Genomic DNA, 22,167 nt, shown 5'->3' with positions numbered 1-22,167 from the left:
GGTTGAGGTAAAACCGTTCCGAACCCGATCTCCAACGCGTCTTTCTTCGTGTACGGCCGAACCTCTTCCGCGCATTCCAATCCACTTCAGAAAACTCCGAAAATTCCATTTCCCGCCCACGCATTTCCCCTTCAAACTCCAACCCCGGCATTTATTTATATTTTCCCTTCTCTCTCTCTCTTCCTTTCTTTTATCGTCGTCTCTGCTTCGGTTTCTTCCGTCCGGACGCCGGCGGTGCAAGTCGTAAGTGACTGGCGAAGATCCGGCGGTGAAACCTGCCAAGGATTAGACCATTGTCCAGTCCATAGAGTCGTCAAACCAAGAGAAGTCCGTTTCCATGGGAAAGCGGAAGACTAAGGAGGAGGCAACTCAGGCAAGTGCTTCAACTGCTTCTTCTAGAAAGAAGGAAAAGAAAACTGCGGAACCTTTGGAGTCTCGGTTGTACGGGGAACCGGTTCCGGCAGAAGAAGCTCGGGAACGGTGGCTGGAAAGATACGACAAGAAGGTTTGGTAGCTAGAATCTTTGTTTTTTTTACTTGTATTTTGGTAATCTTTGTGTCTGTCTGATCTGTATCTTGCGAGTTCTTGGTTTTGCCCCTTTGCTTTCCTGAGTTGAGAAAGCTGTTGTTGTTCTAGCAGAAGAAAAGCAAGAATGCTCGCGGATCTGGAGGGAACAAAAAGTAAGTATAAGTTTAATTTTCCACTCTTTTTTTTTCTTCGCCAGATTGTCGGCTTTCAGCTACTGCTATTGTTTTTCTAATGTTTTCTCGATTTAAATATATTGTGTGGTTGTTTAGAGAAGACACAGATGAGGAGGTATTGCTTGCACGGTGTCATTACAGGCAAGCTGAGGTCGATGGCTGCATTTTCAACCTCAACGATGACGCTTATGTGAAAGTGAGCTTTTGTGTTTGCCTTATATTTTGTCTTTTAGAAAATATGCACTTTTGGAGCCCAATCTTTTATGTTAGGAATCCGAAACACTAACAAGTTTACTGAAAACACTGACCTCTGAATGTTTGAACCTCGAATTATAGATGTTGTGCTTTAGTACGAAAAAGGAAAAAAAAACTAAGGAATTCTTTGGCTTGATTGCACAGAATTGGTTTTAGTGATAAACGTCGTCCTAGGAATCAGTTTGAAGCTTTGTTATTCGACAATCACCTTTTTATTTAAATAAAAACTCATCGATAGAACTGGTTTTAGGAAGAGCTGAAAGGTTAGTTCCTTAGACGTGTTGAGCTCAAAATTATATACTTGAAGTCGTGATTGTGTGGATTGGAAATGAAACAGTACGTAGTGTAAAATGAATGTTTCCTGTGTTATTTTTTTAGCACTATAATTTTAGGGCATACTAGAGTAAGCAGAATTGGCTTTTTTTTTTAAATTTATTCTTTATTTTTCTATTCAGAACAAATGCACAAAATGATTTCACAATGCTGAAAAGTTCAGTTTAAGGAATGCTAGTTTTCAGCTCAGTGTTTATTGTTCAAATAGTGGTCTTATGTAGCAGAAATTGTGGCCAAATAGAGCATAACTGAATTGCTATTTGAACTTATACTCACAAGTAGTATGTTTTCAGGGGGAAGAGGGGAAGCCTAATTACATAGGGAGAATAGTTGAGCTGTTTGAGACCACTGATGGCGAGCCATATTTTACAGCACAGTGGTTTTTCAAGGCTGAAGACACTGTAAGTTGAATATTATATTAAGCGTACTGTGCTGTTTTTTATCTAGGGTATCTTGAGTAACAGTCTTTTGGTGTGTCTGATGATTTTAGGTCATAGGGAAAGACCATTCTAGCCTTATTGACAGCAGAAGAGTGTTTCTTTCCAATATGCGTGATGACAACCCCTTGGACTGTATTGTATCGAAAATTCAAATTGCTCAAGTTTCTCCAAATGTATGGCCTTTTGCTTCTCAATTACGGAGGCTTGTTATGCTTGGTTATACGAGTCTTGCATCTTTCAACAAATAGTCTTATAGAGTATAAGAGTATCAAGTCTTTCAGTAAATGTGTTACTGAGGGTGGTAGTAATTCCACTTTGTTCAACAGATGGATTTGGTGGCAAAGCAGAGAACAATACCTTCTTCATGTGACTTATATTATGACATGTCATATTCACCCACTTATTCAACATTTGCAAATTTGTCCATAGGTGATGTTTTGTTTCTAAAGCATTAGCAAATATTTTTTCCCTCTTTGGATTTTGATCTTAATTTTGTTTATTTATGTTGAAAATCACGGTGGTACTTTTTTTTCTCATTTTTTTGATTACTCGGGAACTATTGTTCTCATTACTGATAGGCTTTGTATATTCCAGAGAGTACGAGGGCTGGAAGTGAAACTTCTTCGACCATTTCTAGTGAAGTTAGTTTTGATGGTGCTGAGGGTGAGTGCAAGCCTGTCTCTGAGAAGTCCTCCTCAATTTCCCTGCCTACAAAGCCAGAGATTGCTTTGCTGGACTTGTATTCTGGCTGTGGGGCAATGTCCACTGGTCTATGCCTTGGTGCAGCCATATCTGGCATAAACCTTGTTACGGTAAGCCAACTGCTATCTGTTTTTTGTTATGTTGAAACCTTCTTTTTTCTTACCCACGAATTTTGCAAGTATCATATTTCTTTTCTCGTGTAAGATGTCTTGCACTCTCCGAGTCGGGAGTATTTGCATTGTCCATATAGGGGTATTTTGCTTATTTCCTGTATACCCTCATTGATTGTTGAATTTGGTTTTATGAGAGAGGCTCTGTTCTTTAGGAATCAGCAGGAGAAACTAGGGTATGATACAAGGTGTCATCCATGGGCTTTGGAAACCCTTGCCATAACCTGTTGAATCTTTTATTATTATTTTTTTGTGTCATTGTGCTCATCTTTCATGGTTTACTTTGGTTTTAGTTTTGCCTTCTTTCCTTTGAATAAATAGCTAAACTTTGCTATATTTGTCTATGAAGAGGTGGGCTGTTGATCTGAACCAGTATGCCTGCGAAAGCCTCAGGTTGAACCATCCAGAGACTGTGGTATGGTATATGCTGCTTTTCTTTTCTTCTTACTTTTCATTATATACATGAATCGAGTATTTCCATATAGGTATTCATAATAAGCTTTGTTTACAGGTGAGGAATGAAACAGCAGAGAATTTTTTGGCTTTGCTAAAGAAATGGGAGCAGCTTTGCAGGAAGTTCTCTTTGTTGAAGGCTGATGAGGATGTGGAAAATTTGGAGGAAAAAGAAGAGGAAGAAGAAGAAGAAGAAGATGATGATGATGATGATGAAGGTGACGAAAAAGATGATGAATTTTCTGAAGAAGTATTTGAAGTTGAAAAGATACTTGGAATTTGTTTTGGAGACCCCAATGAGAGCCAAAAGAAAGGATTATACTTCAAGGTTTTGTAATTTCTGAACGTTTTGAATTGTTTGTCCATGATGGTAGATAGTAAACTACATTTCTTTTGCTTGTTGCTTGATTATTATATTTTTTGAGGTATTGCAATTACAAAAGCTAAAAAGTTGTTTATGCATGATGGGTGATTAATTTGCTTTTGTTTTGTTGCTGAACTTTCAATGTTGGTGCTATCAGAAAGTGTATTCCTTATTTTGTTTGGGGGGAAATCTAAAATTCTACTTAAAATCATCTTAAACTATTGGTAAGCACGTGGTGCATTTGGTTTGTCTTTTTGTGCATGGATTGTAGTCTCTTGGATTTTGAGTCAATGGTTAGGGATATTGAATAAGTGACTGTCTTGCCCCTTCATTCATGATAGCACAAGGTATAGAATTCTACTTGATTTCCTTTTGCATTCATTGTAGGGTTGTCATTCTGGGCTTTAGTGCAGGGAAATGGTTTTGGGTATGGAAAAATTTTTGTTAATTTTATAAAATCCAAAGTATTAAATTTCAAATTTCTTAACAAGTTTCCAATTTATTTTTGCTCTATTTGTTTTTTGATTTATTTCTTTCTAATTAGAAAGAGATACTGGATGATGCATACCTTAATTGATCAGTGAGACAATAAGATGAGCTTACAGATAGTGAGTGTTTTTTGTAGGTGAGAAAAAGAATCCAACCCACTTCTTCTACTTGATTTGGTAGAACTTCAGAAAGAGTAGGATAGTTGAAACTTGAAAGGGCTTGCGTAAGAGTGAGTTTGTAAGGGGCTTAGAAGTGGTCTAACAAAACATATATGCATTTATGTATTTAATCGTTTGATTTTCTGTTTTGCAAAGTGTTGTATTGTGCCAGCAGATTTAAGAAAGGAATGCTAGAGCTTTCTCTCTTTGTTTGGGAGCGGTTGGAACTTGCCAACAGATTTAAGACTGCTTTTTGATCCCTCTACTTTTGTTTGACAACAGAAAAGGAATGCTAGAACTTTTTTGGAGAAGGAAAGGAACCTTCAAGAGATAAAGGACTGCATCTTGGTTAGGGTGATTCATTGGCTGAAATCTTTGGACTTGTTTCACCAATTCTCCTTTAATGACATTTGGAGGAATTGGGCAGCAGTGGCAAGCTGTTCCTCTTCCAAGACCAAAGTGAGAACGGGCTGGTCTTCTCCTCTTGTAGGTTTCTTGAAGTTGAATTTTGAGGGGAGCAGTCTAGGAAACCCATGTCCTTACGGGTTAGGTGGGGTATTGAGGAATGAAGTCGGGAATGTGATACCTTATCTTATCAGGTTCTTTAGGAGTGGGAGACTCTACTAGAGCAGAAATGTTTGCTGCCTTGCAAGGTGTACAGTTTGCAGCTCAATTAGGGGTGAACCAGCTAATAGTTGAAGGTGACTCAAAGGTTGTAACAAGCTGGTTGCAGGACCCAGAGTCAGTAGTTTGGTGCTTTAGGAATGAAATTAAAAAGTTTAAGGTGCTGACAAGAAACATGGACCTAAGAACACAATGGGTGGGGAGATCAGCTAATGTTATGATGGACTGTCTAGCCAAGCAAGGGGCAGCTAGGGAAGTTCTGTATTGGGCACAACTTTAACTTGTTACTTTTGTTTTCTTCTTTAGTGGAGAGATCACAGCTCGTGCCTTTCCAAGGGCTTCTTGTATGTGCTAATATTAAAAAATTAATAAAAAGTTCATTTATTTATAAAAAAATTGTTATATTGTGCTGCCTTTGTAGTTTGTTTATTGGGTGGCTTATATAATAAAAAAGCTCTTTTTTCGGTGTTTGGAATGTAGTTGGATAATGTTTGATTGGGAGATATACGATAACTTTTATTTTAAATGAAAATAATTAATAGAAAATAAATATTGTTACTTTTATATTTTTGGGATATGTATTATTTAGTCTCATTTGAAATACTTAAATGTTTTCACTTTTATTTGAAAGGAAATGTTCTTCCAATTACTTGTTTATTTCAGTCTGGTTGATTGAACACTGTTAATTGTTGATATCCTGTTTTTCTTGTGGTATTCTTGTTATTGGTAGTTTAGCACTGGATTTGCTTTTTGTTGTTCATTGTGGTTCAAGTTTGGAATAATGATGTTTGTAATACATCTATTTAATTGGTTTACTTGGCTTGCCATATTTTTGTTTGATTTAGGTTCGTTGGAAGGGGTATGGTCCAAGTGAAGATACTTGGGAGCCTTTTGGTGGACTTGGGTATGCTGTGGTTTCTTTTTCTCCTTTTACTTGCATCCGTTTTTTATTTGTTGTATTAAATGTGTTCTAGAATAAATGCATATTTACTTGGTTTTGGTACTTGCTCTCTAGTGATTGTAAAGAAAGATTGTGTGAGTTTGTGGAAGATGGTTACCGATCAAAGATTTTACCACTTCCCGTAAGTTGTTTTGTATTTTGCAATATTTCAATAATTAAATTAATATGCATCTGTGAAGGCAATCTTTTTCTTATATTGCGTGTTATTAATTATTGTTTTAACCTTTTGCTTTTGTTCAAGGGTGATGTGGATGTCATTTGCGGAGGGCCTCCATGTCAGGGCATTAGTGGGTTTAATCGTTTTAGAAATGTTGAAGCCCCATTAGATGATCCTAAGAACCATCAAATGGTTGTTTTCATGGATATTGTTGAATACTTGAAGCCTAAGTTTGTTTTAATGGAGAATGTGGTGGACATTTTGAAGTTTGCTCAGGGTTTTCTTGGACGCTATGCTATTGGCCGTCTTGTTGCAATGAACTACCAAGCAAGGCTTGGTTTGTTAGCTGCTGGATGTTATGGTCTACCTCAGTTTCGGATGCGTGTATTTTTATGGGGAGCTCGTCCTACAGAAGTATGCACATTCTGAAACATTAATTGTTAATTGAAGAAGTACTTCTTTGTTTTATCAATTTTATTGATTTCTTATTTTTGCAGAAATTACCTCAATATCCATTGCCTACTCATGAGGTTGTTGTAAGAGGGGGTATACCAAATGAATTTGAGGTATGGGTGATATTTCATACTTTGCTCTTGCTAATTCAGGTATGTTATTTTTTAACAATTTCTTTTGCAAATTCAGCGTAATACTGTTGCATTTGATGAGGATCAGCCTTGTAAGTTGGAGAAGGCTTTACTTCTTGGTGATGCAATATCTGACCTTCCCTCGGTATGTCTTCTGCTCATCTTGTTTGGTAATTTGATCCTTTTTAATTACATTTCACATGATGTTTTGTTTTGTTTGTTTATTACTATTGTTCATTTACAGGTCACAAATTTTGAAAGTCGTGATGAAATGCCATATTCAAAAGCACCTAAAACTGATTTCCAAAAGTATATACGCTTGAGTCGGAATGGTGAGCTTCATTCTTGTTTTCTCGTTGGCTTTGAATTGATGTAATTCATTAAATGCCATGGAATTTGATTTTTGTCAAACCATATTTGGTTTTGCTCACCCTTGGTCTCAAAATGCGTTCTCACACCTGTTAGCTTGTTAGCCATGAATTGCGTCACAAATCATAAGATTTTTACTATTATTATAAAAACTAAATAAAGATTTATGAAAGGAAAGGTGTGAGAGGGAGGGTCTTGTTGGGAAAGTTTATAATTTAGGGGGGTGGCAATGAGCTTGAGAAGGATGGCCTTAGAAGAGGGTGTGGGTATAGGAGAAAAGGAGGAATGGGTTGATATAGATTAGATGAAACAATATATTGGTTAGAGTTTGAGAAGGGGTCTAGTTCTGATGTGGCTTGTTTAAGAGGAGTTTGGGAAAATGAATGCGAGGGGATGTGAGAAGGAAGGGAAGTGAAGAGAAAGAAGGTTGTGGGATTGCTAGCTCAAAAGTCTATTGAAGGAAAAGAAATTATTGAACGAAACTGTTGATGGAAGATAAAAGATTGATTTTTAGGAGGACAATTTAGGCTCAAGTAACAATGGACTGATGGAATTGTTATTGACAAAACTCATGAAATTGGAGGTTCAATTTACTTAGAAACGGTTGTGAATATTTAAGGTGGAGGTGTGTAAAAACCGTGTTTGTGTTTTATCGGTGGGGGGGGGAGGTGATATGCAAGGAAAGCATTTAGGTAGTTGGAAGAAAAGTTTGGTTTGCCTTTTAAGGGTATGGAGAATGACACTTTGATCATAGACAAGGCTGATGAATGTTGTGGTGCAAGATAATGGTAGTTCAACTAAAGTTGGACAAGTCGGTTTTGAAGGTGGGAGGAAAGTTGGCATGAGACTAGGTTTTTGAGAAGAATGCGGTGTTGGAGCTAGAAATGATCAATGCTAATTCTAAGGCTTTGAAGGATTGTGAGACTATTCCTACTGCTACGAGAAGGTTCAAATTGCAAAATAATAATTGGAGAACTCAATTATCAAAGGTTTTTTGCCAGTTTGAAGGGGGTTTGTTTGGGATTAGTCTTAATAAGAGGGTAAGGAAGACAAAAAGTGCAATAGAAGTAAAGAGATCCTTGTTATAACTATTATAGATGCTAAGAAATTTGGAAAATTGTTTTTGTAGATGTATTGCTGGTTTTTATTCGATGGTTGCAAGGTTTTTAGTTATGGTGGTTTGGTTCTATGGGTTGGGTGGATAGGTGGCAGGTCTAGGGTCCTACGGGTTTGGTGGACAGGTTCCACTCTTCACCTTAATGTAGAGGTCTTATGCAGATTGGTAGTGAAAACATATGTACTATGCTTGATTAAGGGTTAGAGGATTGGTAGAAATCAAGTGACTGTTTCCCATCTTCTCTTTGTTGATGATAATCTTGTTTTGTGAGAGTGTTCATGTAGAAATTGTGAGAAACTTGAAGATGTTGATTGACAACTTTGTGTGTCTTTAGGTTGAAGATCAAATGGAGTCAAAGTGGAATTGTAGGGATTAATCCGAAAGAAGGCGAGCTTTTGAGTTTTGCTGATTTGTTGGGATGTGAGGTTAGGATTTGACTTGTGATTTACTTAGGTTTGCCTTTGGGAGGAAAACCTAGGTTTGATGGTTTTGGAAGTTGGTGGTGGAGAGGTTTGCTAAGAAACTAGCTCTATGGAAAGGGATTTTATTTCTTTAGGTGGAAGAATCATTTTGATCAGAACTACGTTGGCAAATTTTCCCATTTATTTCTTCTCAACTTTTTGCATCCCTACTAGGAACCACAAATGTCAAGGCGACACCTAGATTGGTGCTGCCTAGGTGACAAGGCACCCTTGGAGGCTCACCTCTTCTAATCGCCAAGCAGTTTTGTATATGATGTTATAAAATACTTTTATATTAATTTTTGAGATTAGAGTTATAAAATAGACATTATTAAACTAAAGTATTCATTTTGTGTGTTTATATATTAATTTCTTTTTTGTTAGGGTTTAATCAACGTAGACATTCCTAATTGTTGTATTGAACCCTCAAAGACTTCAAAACCTGAACCAATAATTATTAAGGAAATATGGCTATGGAACCTAGGGAGCTACCTTAGGATACATGTTTTTTTATTAAAAATACTATTGCCAAGGTGACACTTAGGTGCCCACCTAGGCAATTAGGTGACAAGGCGCCCCATTGTCGCCTAGCAAAATCTTGGTACCTTGGAAACTATGATGGGAACATGCTAGTAAACCAAAGGAGAAAGGGGGCGTAGGGGTTGGAAACATTACCCTTAGAAACATTTCATTATTTGGTAAATGTTTGTGGAGATTTCCATTTGAAAGAGACAATCATGATTGGGATACTAAAATTGCTCTCTAGTCAGCTTTAGCTTTTTAGAAAGTATTTCATGAGGTTTGCTCCATTTTTCTTAACTTCACCTATTTTATGTGGGGAGGGGTGATAAAATCCAGATTTGGGAAGACCTTTGGATAGGGGAAGCACCACTCATAGATAAATTCTTAAACTTTATGCCCTCTCTAACCTTAGGGCTGGAGTTGTGTCTAGAATGGGAAAACCATCTTCTATTGGTGTTAATTGAAAGCTTGGCTTCAGAAGAGGCCTAAGGGAAAGTGGCTTACTTCCTTCGTTTACCTACTTGACATTTTGGAGGCAGTTTTCCTGGACCTAAACCTTCAGGATTCTAGAATATGGTTAACCTCACTAGATGGTCTCTTTATTTGTTCCTCTGTTTTCAAAATTCTTGCTTTGTCTAGTCCACAAGGGGTGGACCTCCGGATTAATGAAATTTGGATTAAGGCTATTCCGCCTAAAATTCAAGCATTTTTCTTATGTAGGGGTAATGGTGAGACCTTCGTATTTGGGAGTTTTTTTTGTTCTTTGTTTGGGTGTGGGTGGGACCCCCTCAAGATGTGGGCATTTTCTTTAATGGTGGGGATGAGGTGAGTAAAATCCTTGAATATTTCTTCAGTGGTGGTGGAAGGAGACTCAAAGGTGGTAATTAGGTGATGCTAAACTAAACCACTAGGAGGGGCCTTGGAGATTTTCTCATCAGCTCAATGAAATCGGGGTTATGCAATTGTAGTTAGCCTATGTTTTTAGGTAGATTCCAAGAGATTTGAACTCATAGATGCTCTAGCTAAATTTGGGGTAGTAGGGGATTGATGCATCTCTTATACATCTTGTATATCCTTTCCTCTTTTTGTTAATGAAAGTTACCCTTTCTTAAAAAGAGAAAAAGATGTTTGCTTTTCAATCCTTATTTTTTGAGGAAACCAAAGATAAGAAAGAGTACTTTGGAGAGCTACTAAGGCATCAATTAGTTGGGTTGTTTGGGAAGAGAGGGGTAATAGAATCTTTAATGGGAAAAGTAGGACTTTGGGTAGAGACCTTGGACAACTTTTAGATTTTCTCAATCACTAACATCTGAGGAGCTTGGACCGGGGTAGTACATTACTATATAGAAAAAAGAGATTAGGAGTGGAGTGGAATCCTCCCAAAAGGCAACATGGTAAAGTTTAATTTTGAGAGGAGCTCCTTTGTTAATTTGGGTATGACAGGGATGAGTGTAATTAGAATTATGAGAGTAGGATGTTGGCTTTATTTTCAAGGCCAATGGGTATGGGAAACTCCCTAAAGGCTAAATTGTTGGCATTGTTGCAAGCAAGGATTAAAATTGTGTCACGTATTGGCCCATATCGGTTGATTCGTATCGTATTGGAGCCTTCTTGATATGCTCCTATGTTTCGGGTGGATAAGTGGTTTAGAGGGTAGATCGGCCTTAAATCGACCCTTCTGAACTAGTTTTGAAAAAAAAAATAAAAAGCACAATAATAGTACCAATACATGCTACTATGCCTTGTATCGATACTTTGAACCTTGGTTGCAAGGACTTTGGTTTGCAAAGTTGTTAGGTTATAAAAATAGGTAGAGGTGCTATTGATAAAAAAATAGGTGGTGGAAGGGGATTCAAAAGTAATTATTCTCATGGGGGAATTTTAATAGACCTATGGACTCTTAAACATGTTTTTAGGGAAGTGTAAAGGATTGCAAATGACATAAATGTTGGATTTAAGTGGGAAAGGAGTACAAATGGGTTAGTTTGTTCCCTTGCTAAACAAGGGGTTATGAGGCCACATCTGTTCTAGGCTTCTATGTAAATTTGCTTTTGGTCTTTTATGTAAATTTGTTCCCTTGCTAAACAAGGGGTTATGAGGCAACATCTGTTCTAGGCTTCTATGTAAATTTGCTTTTGGTCTTTTAAGGATGAAAATCCTGTCATCAAGACAAAACTCAACTATAACCAAATATAATAAAATAAGTTCTTTTTGTTGATCAAATTTTTTGGTATAGTAGGATGAATGGGAGGATGAGTATATTGTTCTATTTTTTTAGAGGTGATTCCTTATCACCATTTTGTAATTTTCTATTGTCTTTATGAACAATTTTTGCTTTTATGCTTGGTGCAAAACGGCTAAATACATATATGAACATGAATATACCCTATTTTTAATCCATATCTATCGTATATGTACATAAAACAATAGAATTTACCACTTGTACTATAGAAGCATAAGATGATATATCAAGTTTGATTTGAAAATTGAATAATCTACATACTACCTCTTTAACCTATAGATGACAAAAAATACTCAATTTTTGGTCCTAAGTAACTTAAGTAATCATTTTCTAATAATGGTTGTAAGATAACTTTCTCCCAACAAAACTAAAATACTAAATATAAACAAAAAATGATAGTAGAAAAATAATTATTAAGTAAATTCACTTGAATTATTGTGAATTGCAAGAATCGTATAAATCATGTCGTAAAAGGATTCATACATAAGAGGCAAGTTCATGTGGAAATGACTCAGGGCAGCCACCTTGGATATATTTGCTGATATTTCTTTTGATGTCCCGTGGAGGTATTGGTTAGTGATAGCTAATAATTCTACAAAGAATAATAGAAGTTTGTTAGAATGGGATCTACCTCCAAAAGGTGTCATCAAGTTAAATTTTGATGGGAGCAGCCAAAGTAACCCTGGGCCTTCAGGTAAAGGGGGGTGCCCTAAGGAATTAGGAAAGCAACATCATCTCCTTATTCTCAGGACCGGTGGGAGTGGGGGACTCTACAAGGGCAGAAATATTAGCTGGTGTACAAGGAATTTAGATCGCTAACCATCTTGGGGTGGAACATCTCCTAGTTGAAAGGGACTCTCAGGTGGTTACAAGGTGGCTTCTAAACCCGGATGCTACCATTTGGTGCTACAAAGACCTCATAAAAAAAGTAAAGTGGTTAACCAGTAATATGAGAATTGAGGTAAAATGGGTAAGCAGGTCGGCTCATACTATGGCTGATTCATTGGCCAAACAGGGGGTTTCAGGGTGGATCTTTTTTGTGCTACATTGTAACTTGTTCTAGTATATTGGAAAGTTGTACTTAACTAGCTTGGAGAGGTTGCATCTTGTGCCTCTCCTTGGAGGCATTGTACTATTTATCATTGGTGATTAATGAATTTCTTTCAATTATAAAAAAGGATTCATACATAAGATTCAAATGAAACCTTTGGGATTCATGATTCAAATAGTGAATCATGTCGTAAATCGTAAGATTTTGACAATATTTGTATCAGGCAATGACTCTTGATGCAACCGAAAGGCCTTTGGAGGTTCTTATCTTCTTTATCTTAAATCTACCAACCTCTTGATTAAACTTACTACATGCACCGTAAAGGCCTAAGCTAATTTGTTTATTGTGTTTTTAGTGGAGTTGTTTTGTTCCACTCCTTTTGATACATCTTGAATATTGGTTTTATTGACAATTCTTACTTTTATTATGTAGAGTTAGGTGTTTTTGCCTCTAGGTGTCAATCATCACAGAAGGCCATGCTGTTTGATCATTGTCCTTTGCAGTTGAATGAAGATGACTATCAACGAGTTTGTCGAATTCCGAAGAAAAAGGTTGTGTTTTTACCTTGTAAAGTCATCTACCTTATTCACCGTCCACTTAAATTTTAGATTCTCAAGATCATTTTTTAATTTCTTTTCTGTGATAGGGTGCAAACTTTAGGGACCTTCCTGGAGTTTTGGTTCGCCCTGATAATGTTGTAGAATGGGACAAATCGGTTGAACGCGTGTTTTTGCCCTCTGGAAAGCCTTTGGTAATACTTGTATCCCTTCACTTGCTGTCTTCTTGTTACTTTGCAGTTATTTAAACATACTTATATGATTTATCCCATAGGTTCCTGACTATGCAATGTCTTTTGTTCGAGGCACTTCAACTAAGTAAGCATTGCTCTTTCAATTGTGTATGCCTTATTTTTTGTGTCCTTTTTTTCTTTGCCTTCTAATTGTTTCTGGAATATTACATAGACCATTTGGCCGTCTGTGGTGGGATGAAACAGTTCCAACTGTTGTTACTAGGGCTGAACCTCATAACCAGGTACTGATGTTGGGCAATATTTTAAAATTGTTTTCATAATAAATATTCATTACTCACCGTATTGATCGACATAATTGGATTTTAACAGATAATATTGCATCCTGAACAAGACAGGGTTCTTACAATCCGTGAAAATGCAAGGTTGCAAGGCTTTCTTGACTTTTACAAGCTTTGTGGGCCTGTTAAGGAGAGGTAGGCTCATCAAATTAAAACTTATAATTTTTGCTTTGGTGATTTATAATCCCTCCTAAATAAGCCCAATTTAGGTTGGTTGAATTTTGGAACACTATTATTTGTATATTTTGGTTTACTATCTTTTCTTTGGTAGAATGTATAGCGTCTTATGCTTCTGTGATTCTTTTCTTCTAACATCTATTTTATATATGAAAAGCATGGTGTAAATGTTAGTAGGTATTCTGATAATTTATATTGCTGTAACCTTTGGGAGCTGGAGTTGGAACTGAATTCTATCATGTCTATGAATTTAGGGTGGCTTGATATTTAAAATTCTATGTTGGATTTGCAAAGGAGCATAGTGTAGAAAATTTATTATTTTTAATAAAATAGTTGTAAGGTCAGTTATGTTGTATGGAGCAGACTGTCAGGTAGACAAGACAAAATTGTTCAAAATTTGAGTGTGGCAAAAATGTGTATGCTGAGATGGATGAGCGGAAAAATTAGTAGGATAGAAGCAGAAATGAAGTCATTTGGAGGAGGCTAGGAGTAGCTTCAATGGGTGATAAAATGATAGAAAGTAGACTAACATGATTTGTTCACATGCATAAAAGACCAACAACACCAAAAAGTAGTTATTTGTTGCAAGTTGAAAGAGATAGTAGCGTTTGGAGGAAAGAAGGCGTGGAGGTCCTACCCCCTTTAGATTTGAAAATATGTGGTTACTCCATCTAGGGTTACTAACAAAGTGAGGGAGTGGTGGTATGAGTGTAACCCATTGGTGGAATGGGAGGGGATGAAATTCCATAAGAAACTTCATTTTTTGAAAGCAAAAATCAAGGAGTGGAATCTGATGGAGTTTGGGATGATAGAAAAAAGAAAGGGAGATCTGTTGGATAAGATTGAAAGGCTTGACTCTAAAGAAGAAAGGGGAGAACTTGGTGAGGAAGACAACAAGCTCAGGAGAGATTAGTTGGAGGCAAAAATCTTGGTGTAAATGGGTGCAGGAGGGGGACAAAAACACTAGGTTTTTCTACTCTCTAGCAGATGGCAGGAGAAGGAAGAACCTGATCTCCAAACTGGTAGTAGATGGAGTTGAGCTAGTACATCAAGAGGAGATTGCTGGGGCTTGTGTGGAGCACTTCAAATCTATTGTAAGAAGGCTTGTGTGTAAAAGGGTGTGGGTAGAAGGATTGGATTGGCCAGATGTAGGGGTGGAGAACAAGAGAAGGTTGGAGAGAAGCTTTAGTTTAGAAGAGATCAAGGAGGCTGTATTCTCTATGGATAGAACAAAAGCCCTAGGGCCGGATGGGTTCACAATGGCTTTTTATCAGGACTATTAGGATATTTTGAAAGATGATCTTTTGTAGGTGTTTGAGGAGTTTTTCAGGAGAGAAATTGTGAATTCGGGTGTGAACTCTACATTTATAGCCTTAATTACAAAAAAGAAAGATGCTTCCCACCCGAAGGATTTTAGGCAAATTAGCTTGGTTAATTGTATAAGATCATTGCAAAAGTGTTGTCTTTGAGGCTGAAGAAGGTTTTGCCAAATATCATTGCACACTACCAAGGAGCTTTTGTGAATGGAAGACAAATTACTGATCATATTTTAATTGCTAATGAGAGTGTGGAGAACTTTAAGAGGGATAAGAAGGGAGTGGTCTGTAAGTTGGACTATGACTTGGTGGACTGGGACTTTTTGGGTAAAGTTTTGACTAAATTTGGTTTCGGGGATAGGTGGTGTAAGTGGATTATAGGTTGTGTTCGGAATTGTCATTACTCAGTGCTAGTGAATGGGACAGTGGTAGATTTCTTTCCAGCCAGTAGGGGTATAAGACAAGGAGCCCCCCTTTCTCCATTCTTGTTCATTCTAATTGCAGAGATTTTGGGGAAATTGATTCATAGAGCAGATTCTAGGGGGCTTGTTAGAGGTTGGAAAGTTGGGAGGGTGGAAACCCCCCTTACTCACTTGCAGTTTGCTGACGACACGATTCTGTTTTGTGAAGGCGGTAATGTGAGCTTTATCAGTAATTTGAAGTCGGTGATACAACTGTTTGAGCAAATATCCAACTTGAAGGTTAACCTTGGGAAAAGCTGTGTTGTGGGGGTGAATTTGGAGGAGGGTGGAAACCCCCCTTACTACTTACAGTTTGCTGACGACACGATTCTGTTTTGTGAAGGCGGTAATGTGAGCTTTATTAGGAATTTGAAGTCGGTGATACAATTGTTTGAGCAAATATCCAACTTGAAGGTTAACCTTGGGAAAAGTTGTGTTGTGGGGGTGAATTTGGAGGAGGCAGAGATCAGGGAGTGCTGAAGTGTTGGGGTGTGAAGTCTCAGAGTGGAAAGGATTGAAAAAAGACGGGTGTCATGGAAAAAGAACTACCTCTCTCTTGGTGGGAGAATTACTCTTATTAAGGCCACGCTTGCTAATTTACTTATCTTTTTCCTGTCGGTGTTTAACATCTCAGTGAAGGTTGCTAATAGATTGGAGAAGTTAATGAGAGATTTCCTGTGGGAACCGAGAGAGGAAAAGAGGGATCATAGAGTTAGTTGGGAGACAGTTTGTAGGAGTAAGACATGTGGTGGTTTGGGGCTTGGGAATATTAGGAGAAGGAATATGACTCTGTTGGGAAAGTGGTTGTGGAGATTCCCCTTGGAGAAGGAGAAGCTATGGGCTAGAATAGTGGCAAGTATTCATGGGCTGGAGAATAATGGATGGGACGCTAGAATCAGAGTTAGGACCACAAGCAATTCTTCTTGGAAAGCTATTCATGACCTGCTACCAGTTTTCTCCCCTAATATCAGGTATGACTTGAATTTCGGTAACTCCATAAATTTATGGGAACAAACCTGGGTGGGGAGTGCCCCTCTAAAGGATCAATTTCCTTCTTTGTTTGCTCTTTCTGATTTGAAAAATGAGCCAATTTCGTCTTTTACCACCCCGTCCTCTTCCACTTCTGGGATTGGGTGGAATTTGGGTCTAAGAAGGGATTTGAGGGACTCAAACTTTGACAATATTTTGAGCCTTATTGCAATTCTTGATAACGTTGTCTTTGACCCCACTAGGGCGGATTGTAGAATTTGGACACCTTCTCCCAACGGCATTTTTTCCTGTGCTTCTTTCTTCAAAGTCTCAAGTCAGTCCACCAGTCTTTCCTTCCCTCATTTTCCTGTTGATGAGGTTTGGTGCAGAGCAATACCTCCTAGAGTTGGTAATTTTTGTTGAGAAGCCTATCTAGAAAGAATCAACACTGGTGATCTACTCCAAAAGAAGAGACCCAATACTTGTTTGTCACCTCAGTGGTGTGTTCTTTGTAAAGTGGATGGGGAGACTGGTTTTCACCTACTGGTGTCTTGCCATTTTGCAAGGTCAATTTGGGAATGGGCTTTGTCCCTATTTGGATGTAGTTGGAATACCCTATCAGACTTGCAAGGCCTTTTTTCCCCTTGTCTTTTCAGGTGGCAGATAAAAAGGAGGACATTGTGGTGAGGACCAAGGGCTGCAGTATGTTGGACTCTTTGGAAAGAAAGAAACTCTAGGATATTCTCAGAAGCTCAGAGAGGAGCAGCAGATTTGTGGGCTATCATTCATATTAGGGCGGTATAGTGGCTGAAATCTTTGGAGCTTTTCACAGATTACACTGTGGATGACATGTTGAGGAAGTTGGGTGAAATTGCAAATTGAACACAGACTAAGTCAGTAATGAGTGTGGCTTGGACCCCTTTACTTAGTGGATTCGTGAAACTAAACTTTGATGGGTGTAGTAGGGGAAATCTGGGACAATCAGGGATTGGGGGTGTTTTTAGGGATGGAAATGGGGTCATTTCTGCTATGTTCTCAGGCCCAATTGGAGTGGGTGACTCCCTTAGAGCTGAGATCTTTGCAGTTATGGAAGGAGTACATAAAAGCTAAGGAGTTGAACATCAGTAAACTCTTAATTGAAGGGGATTCAGAGGTGGTGATTAAAGATCACAATGGCTTATGGAAGTACAATAATGAGAGGAGGAAATTCAATTGGCTGGTGCGGGAGATGGAAGTTAAGATACTTTGGGTTAAAAGATCGGCTAATTCCCTAGCTGACGGTTTAGCTAAACAAGGGGCAGATAGGGATTCACTTTTTTGGGCTAAGCTGTCACTATAGTGTGTTTTCTGTCTTTTTTTCTTTTCTTGAGGTTTTTTGTTGCTCTTGGAAGATAAGTGTGTTTGTCTTCCTATTGTAAATCTTCTTTTGATGAGTCAATGAAAGTGTTATTGATCAAAACAAAAAAAAAGTAGTAAGAAATGGTGGATATGGCATTAAATAGAATGAAATGGTGAACAATGATTCATGTAACCAATCCCATATAATTTGTTTAAGGTTTTATGGTATCAAATAAAATGAAATGGTGGATATGGTATTAATAGATGGACAGCGATGACGATGATGGTGAAAATAGGATTTATAGGTCTTTGTTTTCAAAGAAAAGAGTGCAAATGTTTGTTTTTTTAATTGTTAAGGTATGTAAGTTGGATAATTTTATGCTTATGTTTTTGGTTTCTTTTTTACCATTATACCATTGATTTGAAGAAAACATGAACTGGTTTTTTGATGAATAATAGAAATTTTATTAAAACTTGCAAACAGAGATATACATTTGCTGTATGATGAGGTTGGGTATTACTGATTTAAGGTCTGCTCGTGGGTTCTGTGTGGGGGGTTGTGGGTGATTAATGATGAAGAATATGAATGGAAAACAAGTAGAGTGCTTGTTGTCCAGCAAAACTATGTGAAGTGTTGTTGTTAGGGTAAACAACGAAGAGACTGGCCCACTTGGAAGAAGAAACGAGGGAGAGGGAAAACAACCATCAGAATTAACTAAAACGAAACTTTATTTCCTGGGATCAACTTTTTTCAACTGGAAATTACAATTTATAGACTGAACTTATAAGCTCGGATGTCCCTTTACAAACTCCTATTTGAACTTGGAAATTGACAAAAAAGAACTTCTATTTATTTTAGAACTAAGAAATTAAAAGATGACCCATAAAGACTATTACTATGATTGTGTTTGGTTCATTTCCGTTTATAAAAAATCAGCACCAACTCAGGGTCACATAGGTGTTCCCTTCGGTGGAACTTGAAGTGTTGTTTGGTTAAACTGTTTATCAAGGAAATGTTTTTCTCAGGCTGTGTTCTTCAAGAAACATGTCGTAGAAAGTCTGAAAGTGGTTAATTAAATAAATGGCAGTGTAACCAAGTATTCCTAAAACAAGTCTAATAACTCTTGACTCATACCACTACAACTGACTTTAAAGACAAAAAATTACTAAAAGTAGTGAACTCGGGAATTACTCTAGATAGCAGGTTTGGAACCATACAATTCTAGAAGGCAAGACTAGATTCGTAATGCACCAATAAGTAGAAAATAAATAAAAGAGCTGAAACAATACCAATATCCTATAACCCAAGGATTTTGAAATTGGCAGAGGAATTGGAAAACTGGCTTAATTATTCTCCATTGGTTCTTTCCTTGCTTCCTTGTTTGTATTATTTTCCGCCGGTTTGAAAAAACTCGAGTTTTTAATTGGCGAAGAATTAATGTTTTCTCCAAGTCACGAATTAGATGTTTGGTATTGGGAATCAAAGGGATGATAAGATCAGCAACACCGGAATTTTAGGATTCTTATCTTCAAAAATCACCATTTCAATATGATGCATCTTTTCTTCTTTAAGCACATGGTGAAGACTTGTAAAAAAACATTATTGGAAATTTCTTTTGGAACTTGTTGGACTTCCAAATTTGGCTTTTGATTCGTTTCTTTTTGTCTCTTGCTTTTTTGATGAATCCACTTTTTTTGGAACTTCAACTTTGTATTCAAAACTCATTATTATGAATTTCTGATGATTTACCAAGGGGAGGGCAACTCCCCTTGCATTTCACAGCAAGTCATTGCTTCTTTTACACAAATTAGGATATCTTTCCCACTCATCTTCAACATTTGCGCAGATGATTCTTGATATAGATTTGCCTTTGGATTTGGTATTGCAACCCAAGGTTCAAAATATCGATATGCTCGAGGCATATCGGGTGATATTGATAGTGTTTTTTTGCTTTTTTTTAATTTTTTTTTAAAAACTGGTTCAGGGGGCCCAGATTAAGGCTCCTCCACCCCTTGAACCGGTCAGAACCTCGATTGTATTGAGAAACCACCTGCACGATATGTATTGACCAATACGTATCGATACTTTGAACCTTGTTGCGACCTTTTGATATGGATCTAACATCTTGGGATTTGGGTCTGTTACCTCCTAACATGGATGCTCCAATACCTTTTTATATGGATCTAGTATCTTGGGATTTGGCTTTGATACCAAATTGATGTTGGGCTGGGCAGGAATCCTAATTTGAGCTCTAGTGATGGATTTTGTGGGGTGAATGAGGGACTGTGGGTGATTAAAGATGAGAGTTGGTTGGAAAGGAAGTAGAATGCTTAAATGATATGTTCCTTCTCCCATTTCCATTGTGTTTTGCATTTTAAAAGTTACTGCCATGAATTCTACCCTAATTGAATCTCCTAAAGGTTGAATGAATATGATCCTCTAATGTCTTCATTTATTTTACCATTCTTCCTTGCTCCATAAACGATAAGTTGGTTGGCCAGCCTCGCCTTGAGTTGTTTGCAAGTCTTTTCTTTCTAAATGCATTTTATTTTCTTGTATTTGTTTCAGGTACATACAAGTTGGCAATGCTGTGGCTGTACCTGTGGCTAGAGCGTTAGGTTATGCTCTAGGTTTGGCTTACCGTGGTATTTGTGACGAGGAACCCTTATTGGTTCTTCCTCAGAAATTTCCTAATTCTCTGAAACGTGTTCCTTCTGAATCAATTGAGGATGATGTTAATTCATGATGTAATAGCTTTATTTTTTTCTAATATTCTTGTATTGATAAATGTTGTTTATGTATTTTATTTGTCGCAAACCCGTGTAATTGAGATTCATTAAATCATGATCCATGAACATGAGAGTTTGGCGAAAGTTTGTGTTGTCGGCCTGTTGCAACTGTTTGTTTTCTTATATTTTGTATTGATAAATGTTGTCTATTAATTTGTGGCAAACCTCCGAGGGTTTTTATAAACACCTGTAAATAGGTGTATTGGGGCCCAAAGATATGATGCTAATGCCCCATATGGGATATATTGTGTTGATATTTTAAACTTTGTGCAAACCCCATTAAAATTGAGATAAATCAACGTTTCATGATTATGAGAGTTTGGCAAAAGTTTAATGACCTGTCGCTCTCTCTTTTTGGGTGGGGGATTGGTGGTAAGAAGAGGTTCACCTAGTGGAGTTCATTAAATTGAGTTTTTATCGTAAAGCATGTCAAAAAGTAAATTTTAATTTTTTTGTTTGCTTTTAACTTAATTGTGGGTAAAATGAAGTTACATTTGTAATAATCTTTTAAATGGATACAATGTATAAAAATGGGGAGGTGTGATGTGAAGCGTTTTATTATATAGAGGTGTGAGGCGTAGTTTAGAATGTCAGAGGCGCATAAGGCATAAACCTCTTTAAGAGGAAGGGGATGAGGTGGAAGAAGGATTTTATTTTTTTATTTTTAATAAAAAACTTTTATATTAAAAAGAATAAAAATGCATAGTATTAATTGAAAGATGGGGAATTGGAATTTCAGAGATTCTTTCTTTCCCTTTTCTTTATTTCTCTCTTTTCTTTTTCTTCTTTTTGTTTTTGTTTTTATTTTTATTTTTTTCTATATTTTTATGAGGTCTTTATGAAGTATACGTCTCTAGCATGGCCCTCATGAAAAAAAAATGCATGAGGCGTACTCTTCTTGCACCTAAGGTATAGATGTCAACTCTTCTAGCATACACCTCAAGGCATTTTGTATTCTGTTTTATCCTCTTTTTCTGGTGTATTTCTATGTTTTCTGCAAGTTCCTACTTTTATGTATTTTTGTTATATTTTATCAATTTTCTGTGATATGGTCTTGATAAGGGCAGTTTGAGGTTTAAGTAATGTTTAAACTTGCAGATAACAAGAACATGAAAGCTAATGGAAGTGGCAAGTGTTGGAATCTAAAACTTATTATTAAGTCTTTATTGCAAAGGAAAGTTTGGGAGGAGGGTGGCAAGTGGTATTGTAATTTACCCAATTTATGTTTGTGTCTCAAATTTGGTCGTTGAAAGGTGCTCTAAAACTATTATTAATGCCATATCTGAAAGGACCAAATTTGAGACAGCAATATAAGCTAAACATCATTCAATATAAAGAGAATTATTTTAGAGCACCTTTGTTAATAATAGTTTTACCCAATTTTGATAGTCATCCTCATTCATATTGTAATTAATCCCATGAGTTGACAATAAGAGGAGTCAACTGTTAAGCTATTATTTGGTTGCATTCCATTAAGGCCTTTTTTTTATTCATTTGTCCATGATATTATAATATTTGTATCATTTGAATTATTATTTTTTTTATAATTTTCAATATCCAATTGCAATCTGAATTCGATTTGAATCTAATATGAATTGATTCGTCTTTGAATATAAACCAATGAAAATTGGATCTACCTATTTCGGCTCTCCTTGCATCCTTGGCGACCACTTGACGTAGCTAGTCTCCTTGATCGCCTTAAGGATTTTACCCCTCTTTGCATTTAGGGGGTGTAGCTGGACCTTTGAATTAGAGGGGTCCTAGATCGTCGACTTGACCTAGAACCTCGAGGTGGTAACTTTCTCAGTGATTTACTTCGCTTTGGCGACTTGCTCTTACATTGCTGGTGCTTGCTGCTACTGGTACCTTCATCT

At 37.1% G+C, this 22,167-nt stretch overlaps 1 protein-coding gene across 2 annotated transcripts; it reads left to right on the top strand.

Annotated features, from left to right (window-relative positions):
- The first annotated feature begins 176 nt into the window (after positions 1 to 176).
- LOC104587462 (DNA (cytosine-5)-methyltransferase CMT3-like) lies at positions 177 to 20,377 on the top strand. Of its 2 annotated transcripts, none has more exons than XM_010245082.3 (21): positions 177 to 505; positions 640 to 680; positions 798 to 897; positions 1,583 to 1,690; positions 1,780 to 1,902; positions 2,056 to 2,158; positions 2,324 to 2,541; positions 2,951 to 3,016; positions 3,113 to 3,382; positions 5,535 to 5,593; positions 5,705 to 5,771; positions 5,892 to 6,221; positions 6,305 to 6,373; positions 6,450 to 6,536; positions 6,636 to 6,723; positions 12,586 to 12,704; positions 12,800 to 12,904; positions 12,985 to 13,028; positions 13,116 to 13,185; positions 13,274 to 13,377; positions 20,073 to 20,377. In XM_010245082.3, the coding sequence occupies exons 1-21, from the start codon at positions 338 to 340 to the stop codon at positions 20,248 to 20,250; spliced, it is 2,517 nt and encodes an 838-aa protein (XP_010243384.1). In that variant the 5' UTR covers positions 177 to 337; the 3' UTR covers positions 20,251 to 20,377. The 2 variants fall into 2 exon arrangements, with proteins under 2 accessions (XP_010243384.1, XP_010243382.1); XM_010245080.3 differs by having other exon boundaries at positions 185 to 505; positions 637 to 680.
- Positions 20,378 to 22,167: the final 1,790 nt, after the last annotated feature.

This window comes from Nelumbo nucifera, chromosome 2 (genome assembly GCF_055504915.1).
Source record: "Nelumbo nucifera cultivar China Antique chromosome 2, China Antique-T2T, whole genome shotgun sequence".
Classification (NCBI taxonomy): Eukaryota; Viridiplantae; Streptophyta; class Magnoliopsida; order Proteales; family Nelumbonaceae; genus Nelumbo; species Nelumbo nucifera.
This window is presented reverse-complemented; position numbering and strand designations above follow the sequence as displayed.

Excerpts from the sequence above, each read along its gene's own strand:
- LOC104587462 (XM_010245080.3), top strand. The coding sequence starts at position 338 with ATGGGAAAGCGGAAGACTAAGGAGGAGGCAACTCAGGCAAGTGCTTCA. Across the intron at positions 2,159-2,323 it reads ATTTGCAAATTTGTCCATAG|AGAGTACGAGGGCTGGAAGT; the intron begins GTGATGTTTTGT and ends TGTATATTCCAG. Across the intron at positions 2,542-2,950 it reads CTGGCATAAACCTTGTTACG|AGGTGGGCTGTTGATCTGAA; the intron begins GTAAGCCAACTG and ends TTGTCTATGAAG.